Source organism: Scyliorhinus torazame, chromosome 19 (genome assembly GCF_047496885.1).
Source record: "Scyliorhinus torazame isolate Kashiwa2021f chromosome 19, sScyTor2.1, whole genome shotgun sequence".
NCBI lineage: Eukaryota > Metazoa > Chordata > Chondrichthyes > Carcharhiniformes > Scyliorhinidae > Scyliorhinus > Scyliorhinus torazame.
The window spans coordinates 88,462,968-88,479,901 of record NC_092725.1 but is presented as its reverse complement, the minus strand read 5'-3'; the positions used below and the strand labels follow the sequence as shown (position 1 = coordinate 88,479,901).

Sequence of the window (16,934 nt, the reverse complement as noted above, 5' to 3'; positions counted from 1 at the left end):
TTGAGAGATGTAGATAACATCAACTAGGCAGCATTTATTACCCTTCATTGTTACCTCAGGGACCTTTTAGTTAAAGACTGTGTGGAATGGAGGCTGGCTGTAGGTTGGATTGGGTTGGGTTGAGAGGTTCCCTCCTTTGAAGTGAATCAGTCAGCCTTTATAAAAGTTTCAAGCGGCGTTCTGTCAAATTGATTGTTACAATTCAGTTGTAGTTCTCCTTTAACATTAAAGATTGACAGTGGATTGTCTCTCTCTCTCTCCCCTTTTCAGGTTGCTATGCCAAGAACTTTGGGCCTAAAGGATTTGGATTTGGTCAAGGTGCCGGTGGCCTTGTACACACGCAGTAATAGTCCCTCCTCTCCTAAAGCTCAAAAACTAATTATCCAGCTGTTCACAGCATCATGTTTCAGGCCCTTTGGGTAGGTAGTTATGAGAAATTACAGCAGAACCAGATAGATACAGTAGAGAACTAATTTTTAAAAGTGAAGTTTATTCTAAATATGGCACCTCTTCAGTTTACCGGGGGTTAATTGAAGCAATTATATTTCTGTGGCATCTACAATATTGTTGTGTGAAGCAATAAAGGTTGTGTGGTGTTAATCACCCAATTGTTGTGAATGTCTTCATATTCTGCCATCCAACTAGAATTATTCTGGCTATTTAGAAATATAAAGGAGCCAACCTTGCCATTCAAGGAGATCCTAGTTTATCTGAATCTCGACTTCTGTCAATGTCCCAGAATAATTCCTCCCATTCAAAAAGCTGTTACTCGGTTTTGAAATTTCTAACACCCTAAACATGAAAAATTATGGCAATCTATCAAGATATGCAAGTGGATTAGAAAAAAAGTTAATCATATCTAGATAATCATGGGAACTTTTTTGAGTTAAACCAACCCCCACATCAATAAATTACAGCAACAAATCATTACAATTAATTTTACCATCACCGGCTAGGCCAACATTTATTGTCTCCCATCCCTAATTGTCCTTGAGAAGGGGCTGGTGATCTACCTTCTTGATACACCCAGTGATGTTAGGGAAGGAATTCCAGGATTTTGAAACAGCGACAGTGAAGGAACAGCGATATATTTCCAGGTCAGTGTGTGACTTGGTGAACTTCCAGAAAGAGAGACAGAATGCCCTAATAAGGGAATTGACAGGATCAATGAAAGGCTGAGAAATGGAGCAGCTACCGGGATTATTTCCACTGAAGCAGACAAGGTGAAGAGCAGATTTAATAAAGGCTTTTAAAATAATATAGGGTGAGGCAGGATCAACAATGTCCTCTGTTTACAGTCAGTAATAACCAGTCATCAATTTAAAATGGACACATTGAGGAGATAGTTCAGCAGAACATGTATGCACGAGGCTGACAAGTGGATGAGGCTATCGAAGGGCAAAGTGGATAAACATGAAAAGCAGAGGGGAGATCAGGATAGTGGAAATAGTTTTGACAAGGAGCCAATATAGAACTCATGGGTCTTTCTATTGTTATAAACATGTATGGTTCCTCGAGTTATTTGGAGAGTCTGCGATTGCATTTGCAAATAGTACAGCCCGTCATAATACTGAGGCATGTTTTTTAAAACACCCTATTAACAACATTGCAGTGTTAGAATCATCCTTGTATTTCTCAGAATTGTTATGGCGCAGAAGGCCATTTGTGTCTGCACTGGCTCTCCAAACGAACATCATAACCGTGCCATTCCCCAGCCTTTACCCCAAGCCCCTACACATTTTCTATTCAAATAATCATCTAATGCCCTCTTAAATTTCGCAATTGAATCTGCCTCCACCACATTTCCATGCAGTGCATTCCAAACCCAAACCACTCGTTATGTGGAAGAGGGTTTTGTCACATCACATCTGCTTCTTTTAAATCTGTGCTCTCATCCTGTTACAAGTGGGAACTACAACTGAATTTGAACATGTCCATTAAATCTCCTTTTAACCTTGTTCTCTCCAAGGTCCCAACCTCTCTAATCTGAAAATGAAATGAAATGAAAATCGCTTATTGTCACAAGTAGGCTTCAAATGAAGTTACTGTGAAACGCCCCTCGTCACCACATTTTGGCGCCTGTTCGGGGAGGCTGGTACGGGAATTGAACCGTGCTGCTGGCCTGCCTTGGTCTTCTTACAAAGCCAGCGGTTTAGACCTGTGCTAAACCAGCCTACCCTCTTAACTGAAGTTCCACATCCCTGGAACCATTCTTGTAAACCTGTTCTACACTCCCTACAATACATTCACATCCTTCCTAAAGTGTGGCACCCAGAACTCTACACAATAGTCAAGCTGAGGTCCAATTAGTGTTCTGTATCAGTTCAGCATATCCTCCTTGCTCTATGCCCCTATTGATAAAGGGCAGAATACTACCTGCTTTATTAAATGCTCTCTCCAGCTGTTCTGCCACCTTCAAGGATCTTTGCACATATATACCCAGGTCCCTCTGCTCCTGCACCCCTTTAAGAATTTTAGCCCTTATTTTGTATTGTCTCTCCATGTTCTTTCAACCGAAACACATTATCTCACACTTCTCCATATCAACCACCTATCTGTCCACTTTGTCTGTCCTTTTGAAGTTCTAAACTGTTCTCTATGTAGTTTACAATACTTCCAGGTTTGTGTCACCCACAAACTTTGAAATTGTCCTCTACACACCAAGATGCAGATCATTAATACATATTAGGAAAAGCAAGGGTCCCAATACCGACCACTGCAGAACACCACTCCAACTCTTCCTCCAGCCTAAAAAACATCCATTGACCATTATTCTCCGCTTCTATTCGGTGACACGGTGGCACAATTGCCGCACAGCACCAGGAACCCTGGTTCGTTTCTGACCTTGGGTGACTGTGTGGAGTTTGCAAATTCTCCCCACGTATGTGTGTGTTTCCTCGGGTGCTCTAGTTTCTTCCCACAGTCCAAAGGTGTGCAGGTTAGGTGGATTGATCATGCTAAATTGTGCCTTTTTATTTTATTTTCATGTACTTAATGATCTGTTTGAGCTACTCACAGAAAAATACTTTTCACTGTATCTCGGTACACGTGACAATAAACAAATCCAAATCAGCAACTTACTGCAGTCACTAAAAAAGGCAGAAAGGCATGTTTGATAGCGATGAATGACTAGGTACAGCTGGTTTATTAGTTCAATAATTTAAAAAATTTGACAAACTGATTCAACCATTGGAAGAACAGCCAGCATTTTTAATATTACAGTCCTATATGTTGTTCTCCACATTGTACATAAAGGGTCTGGATAGTAGCAAAACAAAACACTTGGCACAGTTATAAATAATGTCATACAAAAACAAAACAATATTCACAATTTGCAGAATGTAGTGTCTCCTGGTTACGAGTGAAATGTAAAACTAAATTACTTGCAAGTATGAAACTTAGACACGCACACAACAAAAAAAAAAACTGGTCTGGGGTGGTGATCACAGAATTTAAAGTGAGAGTAAATAACAGGCCATTCAAAGTCAAAGTACAAAGGAAAAGTCATGATGATAAATACCAGTGTGTCAAACTTTAAAGAAGAGTTGGTGCAAAGCATATCTGTAACCTCACACTCTGAACCGGTATTAATTCCTGCCTGGTCCTCATTTTCAGTGATGATGATCTGCCGCAGACATGCCTCTCAGACAAATTTCACACTCAAGAACCTTGGCGATGTGATGTTATATCCCATGTGAGCACAAACTTGCAATATGCTCCAAACTGTCAGAGAGAAAGTTTTCTTACTTTTAAAAAAAAACTGATAAGACATTCAAATTGACTAATATTACAATACTGCAAGTCTTGATATCTGTTACACTGTGAACAAACTATGTGTGCCTTCCACTACAAAATAAACAGCTATTGGAAATTATTGTACTTTGCAAACACAGGACACCCACTATTTACAAATTCACTGATCTTCCTGCTAAGGGGAAGAAGCCGAAATAACACTTCACTGTAAGCTGTTGTGATGTTTTATGTCCTACAGTCTAGGGAGCTGCCATTTTAAAAATTTATTTTTTGCCAAGCATCAGACATGCAGTGAATTCAATGGTTGATTAGTTATCAACAGCAGCAGCACCACCAGAAGCAAATGAACTACATTCCTAACTTTTTTTCTCATGGAGTTGAAAGTCAAGTTCATAGCTCCAAACTAACACTGACAAAATTACGCACTGGTAAAACTAGTTGATAAATAATTTATGTACAGATACAACCAACCTTTACACTGGCTCGACGAGCTGATTTAAAGCGTTTTGCACAGGTTTCTTGAGCTTGTTAGCATACCGAACTTTCAACTGTCTGTAAGTGTTAGTCTCCAGAAAGCAGTAGATAGACAACTGTGATTAAAACCAAAAGGCTGTAAAAGTGAATTACAGTATATTTGAGTTGAGATCTTCTTTTCTTCCCTAAGACGCGGGTTTTTTTCTTCAGTGAGACCCACTTGCCACCCTGCGCCATTCAGGCAGGACGGCAGACAAAACGCCTGCATCACACTGTGGCTGGTACTCCAGATCTGTGGTCAACCTGCAGAAGACGCTGTCCGAGTGAGGCAAGATGGATGATGCAAGCTTTTTCTCTCTCTACCTTCCAATCAAAATGTATAGTTCTGATGCTCATTGCTGCACAGTCTGCTTCAGAATTGTGCAAACCCACCCAATCATGGGCGAGTGGGTAAGACTGACAGTGATGGGGTTCAAGCTCATGATTTTCCTGTCAACGATTATTAACACCTACTTATCTAGAAATGCAAGTTGGAAATTGATTCATTCTTTAACATCATGATTAAAAGAGAAAAAGAAAGTATTTAGAATAAACGAACAGCTGATACAAAAGGATTTTAGATGTTACCTCTGCACACAACCTTGGATGAGCGGTTTCTGTCATTCTGCTATGAAATTTAAAGTACCATGTAAATAATGCTCAACAAGCAGCACAATTGAAACAGACACATTTCTGCATGTGATTTGGAGCAACCAAACAAATGGGTCAGAATCAGGGTTCCAGAATTCATGCCTCATTGTTTCTCTGACACTGAAATCAGAGCTAAACATAATGATATGTTAAAAACTAATTTCTTTGAAAAGCAGTCTGCAAAAAGGTCCCATTCGGCCATCCGCTTATATCACAGTTTGATCATAATGGGGAAAAGAAACAGGCAGCAAAACTGTCCCTGTTTAATTTCTGAATGTGACGGATCCAGAGGATGTCACCTCCCCTCAGCAATACATTTGCATTGTAGATACTGGAGAAGGAAATGAAGGAAATGTGTCTGGCACCAGTTCAAAGGGTTGACGGTGATTCACCCTGTGGGTTTGGATCCCACTACACAAGCTGATAGCCGCTGCCCGATGACTGATCATAGTCTATTGTATACTGATGTGTCCAGTCCACCATCACAGGGCGAAAGAGACCAAAACATCTAAATTCGAAGAAGTCTATTATATTCCTCACGCAACCATGGCTGGTGGAAGGGAGAAAAACAGAGAGAAAAAAACAATTCAATCATCTGAATGAATCACAATTGCTTAGAATTGACAGCACATTTGGTCAAACATTCCATATTGGCATTTATGTTCCCCTCAAGTCTCCACCCATCCCTCTCGTCTCACCCCATTCACACGTCCTCATAGTTCTTCCTCATATGTTCATCTAGTTTCCCCTCAAATATATCTCTTCTATTCATCTCAGCCACTTCCTGTAGTAGTGGGTTCCACATCTCACCACTCTCTGGGAAAATAAATTTCTCCTGAACTCCTTATTGAATTTATTAGTTATTTTGTCTTATATCTATGCTCCCAAATTTTGGTCTCTTCCACAAATGGAAATGTTTTCGTTGATGATCCTAATAATAATAATAATCTTTATTGTCACAAGTAGGCTTACATTAACACTGCAATGAAGTTACTGCGAAAAGCCCCTAGTTGCCACATTCCTATCCCCAACCTGTTCAGCCTTTCCTGCTCTCAGGTCTGGTATTGTGGGAAGCAGGGAATTATTTGAAACATAGTAAAAAGATCTCTAAATAAACTCCTCATAAAGTCTTTATCTGGCTGATCTCTTCACTGAGAGGCTGTATAAATTTTAATTCAATTTACCTCAAGATCAATGTTAGTACCACACTGAAATATTTACATAGTTACTTACTTGAAGGGACTTTCAATAGTGGTTGTTGTAACTTTAAAGTGCTTGTAGCGTCTTGCATTCATCCTTTCATTTGTGGTTATTCCAAGGCAAGCGATCTTCATCAATCAGAAATAAACCAGTTAACATTTCAAAGGGGTGACTACTTTCACAAAGCAGTGTCATTTAAAAAAAGATTTAGAGTACTCAATTCTTTTTTTCCAATTAAGGGGCAATTTAATGTGGCCAATTCCCCCATCTTGCACATCTTTTTGGGTAGTGTGGGTGAAACCCACGCAGACACGGAGAGAATGTGCAAACTCCATATGGACAGTGGCTCGGGGCCGGGATCGAACCCGGGTCCCTCAGCGCCCCGAGTCAGCAGCGCTAACCACTGCGCCGCCCTAGCAGCGTCATTTTAATGAATATTCCTACAAGCATTTGGAAACCATTCCCAGGCTTTTTCTTCAAATTTAAATAGAAGTTTCAGCCTTTTGAAATCATGCAGCAGCAACAACTTTCATTTCTTTCGAGCTCTTAACATAGTAAAACACCCCAAGCTGTTTCACAGGTGTGTCATCAAACAGAAGTGAGACAGAGTAATACAAGGAGGTCTCAGGATAGCCAACCAAAAAGGGCTAAGTTTTAAGGAGCACCTTATAGGAGGAGCGAAGGCTAGAGATGTGGAAAGGTTTAGGGAGGGAATTCCAGAGCTTCGGGCCTTAGCACGGCTGATAATCGTGCAACAGTTAAAACTAGGAACGCGCAGAGACAGAGATCATGGAGTGTAGTGGGATTGGAGGAGGCCACTGAGACCCTCATAAGGCCATGGGGGGATTGGATGACAATTTTAAAGCAAAAGCTTTGCTGGACTGGTAACCAGTGTAGATCCACAAGCACAGGGCTGTTGGGTAAATTAGACTCGATGCAAGTTAAGATGCTGGCAGCAACATTTTGGACAAATTCAAATTTATATATTGGAACAGTGTAAAAATTGACAGGAAGCATTTATCATCTATTTTTTTAAAATCCATTTACTCTCGATAACATAAGAGCAAAGTTTGATTTTCTGGGCCTTGTCAACACAGGAAGGGTCTGGATCAGTTTGGGAAGGGAAAGAACAGTTCCCCAGTTTACCTGATACATCTGACACATGAGTAACACCGCGACCCACAGGAAGTGAAAGAGACTATTCAGAAACATCCAGAAAACCCATGGGGAGCAGCTCGCAATTTCAGTGATGTATGTCCAGAATCCATCTTTTGGGTAGTTGGTCTCACAGTGGACACTCCAGTCTAAATGAAAAAATTAACTGGCCATAAATATCTCCCAGGAACAATAGGAAGCAGAACAGATTCTAGTCGGTGTGCATTACTTACATAAGAAACAGCCATAAATCATCCAAATGATCATTCCTAATAGGAAAAACAGATATCCAATAAAGTATCTGTGGTTCCCCGCTCCTAGAAAACAGGGAAAAGGTTCAGCTATAACTTCAGACGGTTTTATGATTTTAGATGATAACCTTCACAAACTGCCGTTTAATTCAGTAACAAATAAAAATCAAAAGGGGTAAAAACAAAAGGATGAAGGTCTGTGATAGGGTGGAAAGCTGGAGGAATTAAATGACAAAAGGGATATGTACTTCCAATTCTGCTGAAAGGTCATCGACCTGAAACATTAACTCTTTTTCTCTTCACAGCCGAGTGCCTCTAGTATTTTTGGTTTGATTAGTTATTCATGACTTGCATCCTATCTAATATGAATGTACCAGAACTCAAAGATTATCTTTTTAAACTCCTGCAATTCTTTTAGGATTTGACCCATTTCTTATTTACATCACTGATAATCCTCGCAGAGTTGAAGCTCATGGAGCTAAAGGAAAATCATTGACTCAGTTTGGAAACTGTCTAGGCAGGAAGAGACACTAGGGATAATGAGTACTGACTCTAATTGACAGGATGTGACCGAAAAAAGATAACACGATACTCTCGAAACGTTGAAAAGCCTGAAACCTGGGGGTTTCATTTACATCGATCATTAAAATGTCATGAACAGATACAGAAAACAACCAAAATAGATACTAGAAGGCTGGCCTGTATATCTCAAAGACTCAAATACCTATGGGTAGAAGTCATGCTTCAGCTCTAAAAGCTCTGGTTAGACCTGAAGTCACTGAGCAGTTCTGGGCACCACACTTTAAACAGACGGTGGCGCAGTATTATGGTCTTTGGATTAATAATCCAAAGATCCAGGATCTGGTGATCCGGGTTCAAATCCCACCATGGCAGATGGTGAAATTTGAATTCAATACAAATTCGGAACTGAAAGTCTAATGATGGCCATGGAACCATTGTCGATTACTGTAGAAACCCATCTGGCTCACTAATGTGCTTTCGGGAAGGAAATCTCCCACCCTCACCTGGTCTGGCCAACCCGGGACTCCAGACTCACAGCAAAGTGGTTGACTCTTAAATGCCATCTGAAACCTGCCTAACAAACGACTCGGTTCACAGGCCATTAGGGATGGGCAATAAAATGCTGGCCTTGCCAGCGATGCCCATGCCCCCTGAATAAATACAAATATGTGCTTTCAGGAAAGTGCTGTTGATATTTACCAATATTGTAGCTGTCCTACAGGATTGAATGTGATGTAATTGACTTCAGGAAGCAAAGTACTGTACACACCCCTGTCAGCATCAACGGGGCCGAGGTGGAGATGGTTAGCAGTTTCAAATTCCTAGGGGTGCACATCTCCAAAAATCTGTCCTGGTCCACCCACGTCGACGCTACCACCAAGAAAGCACAACAGCGCCTATACTTCCTCAGGAAACTAAGGAAATTCGGCATGTCCACATTGACGCTTACCAACTTTTACAGATGCACCATAGAAAGCATCCTATCAGGCTGCATCACAGCCTGGTATGGCAACTGCTCGGCCCAGGACCGCAAGAAACTTCAGAGAGTCGTGAACCCAGTCCATCACACGAACCTGCCTCCCATCCATTGACTCCATCTACACCTCCTGCTGCCTGGGGAAAGCGGGCAGTATAATCAAAGATGCCTCCCACCCGGCTTACTCTTCCAGCTTCTTCCATCGGGCAGGAGATACAGAAGTCTGAGAACACGCACGAACAGACTCAAAAACAGCTTCTTCCCCACTGTCACCAGACTCCTAAATGACCCTCTTAATTATGGACTGACTTCATTAACACTACACCCTGTATGCTTCATCCGATGCCGGTGCTTATGTAGTTACATTGTATATGTTGTGTTGCCGATTATGTATTTTCTTTTATTCCCTTTTCTTCTCATGTACTTAATGATCTGTTGAGCTGCTCGCAGAAACATACTTTTCACTGTACCTCGGTACACGTGACAATAAACAAATCCAATCCAATCCAAAAATGTTTTTCACCTTTGAGTCAGGAGCTGGACGTGTGGTGGAGGCAGGGTTAATCGAGGCATTCAAGAGGGCATTAGATGATTATTTGAATAGAAACAATGAGCAGTGGTACAGGGAAAATGCAGCGGAATGGCGCTAAGTTATAATGTTCATTTGGAGAGCCGGTGTAGACATAATGGGCCAAATGGCTGCCTTCTCCGCCGTAACAATTCTGTGATTCTGTGAATTAGGAGGAAAGGTTACACAAAATAGGCTTGAATTCCCTGGAAGTTAGAAGGTTGAGGATGATTTGATTAAAATTTTCAGGTTATTAAGGGGAACAGATGGGGTAGACAGAGAGAAACTATTTTCTCTGGTTAGTGAATCCAGGATGAGGGACATAGTCTAAACATTATAACCAGACCTAACAAGAATGAAATTGGGAAACACTCCTACACATGAAGGGTTGTGGAGGCGAAGAACTCTCTTCGGCAAATGACCATTGATGCTAGATCAATTGTTAATTTTAAAATAGTGATTGATGGTTTTCTGTTGTGTGAAGGTATTAAAGGGATATGGGGTAAAAGCAGGTATATGGAGTTAGTTTTCAGGCCAGTCATAATCTTGTTGAACAGGTTTGAGGGTCTAAATTATCTATTTCTATTTCGATGAGCTGATAGCCATCAGGGAAGGTTGAAGAGATTATGGCTGTTTTCTCCAGAAGGTGAACTGAAAACATTTCTTTAAAATTGTGAGCTGACATCAGTAAAGCGTTTCCAGTTATCAGGAGGGAATTCCAACCAAAGGGTCATAAATATAAAGTCATCCTGAAGCATTAACTCTCGTTTTCTTCAGGGACTCCCTGACCTGCAGAATATTCTTTTTAAAAAAATATTTATTCAAAGCATTTTCATAAACAAACAAAAGCAGAAGAAAAATGATACAACATTATAAATGGCCAACACCCACTCCCTCCCACTCCCCCAATATTGCCCCTTCTCCCATCCTGCCTTCCCCACTTTAACCCCCTTACCTCCCCCTTTGCTGACCCCTCAGTCCTCGATTCGCGAAGCCAACACCTTTGCATCTATGCTCAGTATCAATATCGTTCGGTAATGATGTCCCTTCCATTGTTTGCAATGGGCAAGGTGCAGACCATACCCAACAAGCCCTTCAGAAAATTATGCCCATAGCGTCTGTTTTAACTGAACAAAATAAGCGAATACCGTTTGCCGGTTCATTGCTCAGGGCAATACCTTGGCCAGAGTGAAGCTGCTGGTTTAAATTTTTAAACAATGCGTGGCAGTAAACTGTCAGTCAGTTATCACTAACTTTACGACAGTCCACTTTCCAACTAATCAGCACCCAAGGGGCTATTAGGGATGGTCAATAAATGCTGGCCTAGCTAGTGACACTCACATCCCATGAAATACATTTTTTTAAATGCTTAAACATAATGGGAGAATCGCCGGGGGGGGGGGGGGGGGGGGGTGGCGTGAATTCCGCCCCTGCCAGCAGCCGAATTCTCCGGCACTGGAGATTCGGCGGGGCCGGGAATCACGCCGGTCGGCGGGTCCCCCCCGGCGATTCTCCGGACCGCGATGGGCCAAAGTCCTGCTGCTTCTAGGCCAGTCCCGCCGGCGCAAATTGAACCAGGTCCCTTACAGGCGGGACCTGGTGGCGCGGGCGGGCTCCGGGTTCCTGTGGGGGGTGGCGGGGGGCGTGGGGTGATCTGGCCCTGGGGGGTGCCCCCACGGTGACCTGGCCCGCGATTGGGGCCCACCGATCTGCGGACGGGCCTGTGCCGTGGGGGCACTCTTTTCCTACGTGCCGACCATCAGCCTCCGCCATGGCCGACGCGTAGGTGAACCCCACCCGCGCATGCGCGGAGTTGACGTCAGCAGCTGCTGACGCTCCCGGGCATGCACGGACACACGCCGGCCGGCGGAGTCCCTTCGACCCCAGCTGGCGTGGTGCCAAAGGCTTTCCACGCCAGCCGGCGGGGCGCCAACCACTCTGGGGCGGGCCTAGCTCCTAAAGGTGCAGAGGATTCCGCACCTTTGGGGCGGCCCGACGCCGGAGTGGTTCACGCCACTCCGTCCCGCCGGGACCCCCCACCCTGCCGGGTAGGGGAGAATCCCGCCCAATGTCTTTTTTCAGCAATACTCAAGAACCTACAATATTTTACGTTTGTGTTGTGGTCATAAATGTAATATAGTCCCTAATGAATCCAATAAGGAATTCAGAGAAATTCCCTGGGAGTGATTGCGGTGAATATATGAATTCAAGTGAAAGTTAAATAAACACATGAGGGAGAAAGAAACACAAGTCATAGACTCAGAATTTACAGTGCAGAAGGAGGCCATTCAGTCCATCGAGTCTGCACCAGCCCTCAGAAAGAGCACCCTACCCAAGCCCACACCTTCACACTATTCCCGTAACCCAGTAACCCCACCCAACCTACCTGATCCGACTCCTGGGACCCCAGCCCCCTGCAACAATAGTTTAAGTACTCCCCAACAAAACGAGCAAAAATCCCTGCAAGGACATTGGTCCCAGCTCTGCCTGGGTGCAACCCATCCAGTTCGTGCAGGTCCTACCTCCCCAGAGCCGGTCCCAGCACCTCAAGAATCTGAATCCCTCCAGACAGGGTTTGATGAAATAGGGTGGGACGACACTCAAAGAGTTATAGTCGTAGTGTTACCAGTGCATAAGTGCCCCTTCAGCCCATCGTGTCTGCACTTAAAAAAAACATCGCTAAATCTACACTCATCCCTTTCCTGAACCTGGCTCATAGCCTCAAATGTTATGACATTTCAAGTGCTCACCCACATACTTTTTAAAGGCTGTGATGTTACCTGCCTTTACTATCCTCCCAGGCAATGCATTCCAGACTTCCACCACCCTCAAGATGAAAAAATATTTCTTTAAATCCCCTCCAAAACCCTTATCTTAAAATTATGCCCCCTTGTTATTGACCCTTCAGCCAAGGAGAACAGCTGCTTCCCAACCAAACTGCCCATATCCCTCATAATCTTATACACCTCAATCAGGTCAGTCTTCTCTGTTCTAAAGAATACAACCCATACTTATCCAACCTCACTTCATAGCTCCATCCCAGGCAACATCCTGCTGAATCTCCTCTCCACCCGCTCCAATGCAATAACATCCTTCCTATTGTGAGGTAACCAGAATTGCACAGAGTACTGTGGCCTAACTAAAGTTTTGTACACCTCCAACATAGCCTTCCTGCTCTTATAATCTATGTCATAACTGATAAAAGCAAGTGTCCCATATGCCTTCTTAACTACTCTATTAACATGTCCATATCACCTTCAGGGATCTGTGGACAAGCACCCCAAGATCCCTCTATCTGTCTGAGCTTACTAGTGTCCTGCCCATTGAGTGCTCCCTTGTCTTTTTACTCCTTCCAAAATGTATCATCTCGCACTTTTCAGAGTTAAATTCCATCTGCCACTGATATAACTATCTAATCCCAACCCATCTACACGTTCTACAATCTAAGACCTTGTCTACAAAATTGAGAGGTATGGACAGGGTGGATAGCAACAAGCTTTTTCCAAGAGTGGGGGTGTCAATTACAAGGGGTCACAATTTCAAGGCGAGAGGGGGAAAGTTTAAGGGAGATGTGCATGGAAAGTTTTTTACGCAGAGGGTGGTGGGTGCCTGGAACGCTTTGCCAGCGGAGGTGGTCGTGGCGGGCACGATTGCATCATTTAAGATGCATCTAGACAGATATATGAATGGGCAGGGAACAGAGGGAAGTAGATCCTTGGAAAATAGGCGACAGGTTTAGATAAAGGGTCTGGATTGGTGCAGGCTGGGAGGGCCGAAGGGCCTGTTCCTGTGCTGTAATTTTCTTTGTTCTTCCGAACCATTAACTACTCTGCCAATCTTCGTCTCATCTGCAAACTTGCTTATCATTCCTCCCACATTCTCATCTGTATCTTTTATATATATTTTGACCAATAAGGGACCTAACATTGATCCCTGTGATGCCACTTGACACCGGCCTCCAGTCACTCTAATAACCTACTATCACCACCTTCTGTCACCTACCATTAAGCCAGTTTTGGATTCAACTTGTAAAGTTACCTTGGATCCCATGTGCTTTTACCTTTGTTATCTCCCATGTGAGACCTTGTCAATGGCTTTGCTGAAATCCATATAAACTACATCAACTAAAGTTAAATAAACACATGAGGGAGAAAGAAACACAAGTCATAGACTCAGAATTTACAGTGCAGAAGGAGGCCTACCTTCATCTACACACCTGATTATCGCTTCAGAAAATTCAATCAAATTTGTAAGGCACAAACAACCTCCCTCTGACAGCCATGCTGACTATCGCTGATCAAATCTTGCCTCTCTAAGTGGCGATTAATTCTCTCCTTCGCAATTTTCTCCAATTGTTTCCGTGCCATTGTTGTGAGACTCACTGGTCTGTAATTTCTTGGTTTTATCTCTACCACCCTTCTTGAAAAGTGGAATCACATTAGCTATCCTCCAATACTCTGTTGCCTCCCCGTGGCCAGAGAGGGATTCAAAATGTGGGTCAGAACCCATGTCATTCCCTCCCTTGCCTGAGATATAACTCATCTGGATCTGGATCTTTTAAGCCTGCCAAAACTTCCAAAATCTCCTCACTCCCATGACAAACTGTTCAAGAAGAACCTCACCGTTCTCTCCCCGAGTGAAGACGGAGATGAAGTATTCGTTTAACACCCTACCAATGTCCTCTGGCTCCACAGGCCCTACTCTTTTCCTAATCATCCACTTCCCCTTAATATACTTATAGAATATTTTGGGATTCTCCCTAATATTACCCGCCAGTGCTTTTGTATCCCTCCTCTTTGCTCTCCTAACTGCTTTCTCAGTCCCCCTTGCATTTTCTATACTCCACTAAGGCCTATTTCCCTTTGTCCTGTCGGTTTAGCTCAGTTGGCTGGACAGCTGGTTCGTGATGCAGAGCGACATTAGCGCGAGTTCAATTCCTGTACCGGCTGAGATTATTCATGAAGGCCTCACCTTCTCAACCTTGCCCCTCGCCTGAGGTGTGGTGATCCTCAGGTTAAACCACCATCTCAAAGGGGAAAGCAGCCTATGGTCATCTGGGACTATGATGATTTTACTTCACCTGCCAAAACCTCTCTTTCTTATCCAGTCCGGTAAATTCCTAGACATTCAGGGTTCTCTTATCTTGTTGCTCCTATATTTCACCCTAAAGGGACCACGTTGGGCCTGTACTTTCCCCATTTATTTTTTGAATGCTGTCCCACTGTTCTGCTGTAGATTTTCCCACAAGATGCCGTTCCCAGTCTACTTTGGCTAGATCCTGCCTTATTTTAACAAAATCTGATCCCCCCCCCCCCCCCCCCCCACCCCCAATCCAAAATCGTTTTTTGCAGATCATCTTTTTCCTTTTCCATAACCAACTTACATTGCACTGTGTTGTGGTCGCTATCAATATAATGCTCCCCCACTGCCACATCGAACAAATGCCGTTCCCCAGAAATAGATCCAGCACTGTGTTGTCTCTTATTGGACCTTCTACATATTGACATAAAAAGCTCTTCTGAATACATGTCAAGAAATCTGCCCCCTCCAAATCCTTTGCAACATGACTATTCCAATTAGTGTTGGGGAAGTTGAAATCCCCTAATATAATTACCCTATTATTATTTTTACACACCTCCATTTGGAGCAAAACACAGCATAGACGAGTTGGGCTAAATGGTTTGTTTCTCTAAAGTACATTCTATATAATCGTGCTTTTGCTTAACCTTTTACCGCGGTGTTCACTGGTATTAGCTCTGGCTATTTCCCCAAAATGCTTTAAGATCAGTATGAATGCTGAGACTTACCCACACAGTTACCAACCCATGGACAGTGATGGTCGAACTTGGCAATGCACCTGTTGCACACGGCGCAATGCTTGGACCGAACAGGTTTCTGGATCTGATCAGAAAACATAAAAGCACTTTGAAATAGAGTATGCACACTTCTGTTGCGAAGGAATGTAACTGTTTTTGTAGTCACTGGATGGATGCATGTCATTGATGATAGATTTTGGTGATTTAAAAAAATTAATTCAGAGGACATGGTGTCAGTGGTACGGCCAGCAGTTTTTGTCTATCTCTGATTTGCTTCTCAAGAAAGTGGTGGAGAGCCATCTTCTTGAATGCAACTCAGTGGCTTGCTTGGCCATTTCAGAAGAAATTTAATAATCAACCCGATTGTTGCGGGTCTGGAGTTCCATATAGGCCAGATCGGGTAAAGGCAGCAGATTTCTTACTCTGAAGGACATGAGTGAAGATGCGTTTTTATAGCAGTTCATTAACTTCATGATCACCATTACATGGACTAGCTTTTTATTCCAGATTTAGGCCACTTGGGACTGAGGTAAACAAAACGTCTTCACTCAAAGGGTGGTGAACCTGTGGCATTTTCTACCATGGAGATCTGTGGAGGTAGTCACTGAATATATTCAAGAAGGAAATTGATATATTTCTAGACACTAAAGGCATCAAAGAATATAGAGAGAGCATGGGAATATGGCGTTGAGATAGAGGATCAGCAATGATTATACTGAATGGTGGAGCAGGCTCAAAAGGGCTGCATGGCCTACTCCTGTTCTGATTTTCTACGTTTCTTTATTTATTAATTAATTGAATTTAAATTTCTCTAGCCGCTATTTGAACTCGTAAACTCATGCCTCATATATTGTTACGAAGTCTTACAACACCAGGTTAAAGTCCAACAGGTTTGTTTCGATGTCACTAGCTTTCGGAGCGCTGCTCCTTCCTCAGGTGAATGAAGAGGTCTGTTCCAGAAACACATATATAGACAAATTCAAAGATGCCAGATAATGCTTGGAATGCGACCATTAGCAGGTGATTAAATCTTTACAGATCCAGAGATGGGGTAACCCCAGGTTAAAGAGGTGTGAATTGTATCAAGCCAGGACAGTTGGTAGGATTTCGCAGGCCAGATGGTGGGGGATGAATGTAATGTGACATGAATCCCAGGTTCCGGTTGAGGCCGCACTCATGTGTGCGGAACTTGGCTATAAATTTCTGCTCGGCGATTCTGCGTTGTCGCGGGTCCTGAAGGCCGCCTTGGAGATCAGAGGCTGAATGCCCTTGACTGCTGAAGTGTTCCCCGACTGGAAGGGAACATTCCTGCCTGGTGATTGTTGCGCGATGTCCATTCATTCGTTGTCGCAGCGTCTGCATGGTCTCGCCAATGTTGGCCTTCAGGACCCGCGACAACGCAGAATCGCCGAGCAGAAACTTATAGCCAAGTTCCGCACACATGAATGCGGCCTCAACCGGGACCTGGGATTCATGTCGCATTACATTCATCCCCCACCATCTGGCCTGCGAAATCCTACCAACTGTCC

The 16,934-nt window shown here is 43.3% G+C and overlaps 2 protein-coding genes across 3 annotated transcripts in view; one reads left to right on the top strand and one right to left on the bottom strand.

The window, feature by feature from the left end:
• The window catches only part of LOC140395919 (cysteine and glycine-rich protein 2), a 38,776-nt gene extending 38,230 nt beyond the window's left edge, over positions 1 to 546 (top strand). The window contains exon 5 of the mRNA XM_072483965.1: positions 271 to 546. Coding sequence (XP_072340066.1) covers positions 271 to 347 — 77 coding nt within the window. The 3' untranslated portion in view covers positions 348 to 546. The remainder of the gene's footprint in view (positions 1 to 270) is intronic.
• Positions 547 to 3,126: 2,580 nt separating this feature from the next.
• zdhhc17 (zDHHC palmitoyltransferase 17) overlaps positions 3,127 to 16,934 on the bottom strand; it is a 168,286-nt gene continuing 154,478 nt past the window's right edge. For both annotated transcript variants that reach the window (XM_072484710.1, XM_072484709.1), the window contains exons 13-17: positions 15,397 to 15,490; positions 7,506 to 7,589; positions 7,264 to 7,421; positions 6,151 to 6,245; positions 3,127 to 5,467 (exon numbers count right to left, since the gene is read on the bottom strand). In XM_072484710.1, coding sequence (XP_072340811.1) covers positions 5,329 to 5,467; positions 6,151 to 6,245; positions 7,264 to 7,421; positions 7,506 to 7,589; positions 15,397 to 15,490 — 570 coding nt within the window. In that variant the 3' untranslated portion in view covers positions 3,127 to 5,328. The remainder of the gene's footprint in view (positions 5,468 to 6,150; positions 6,246 to 7,263; positions 7,422 to 7,505; positions 7,590 to 15,396; positions 15,491 to 16,934) is intronic.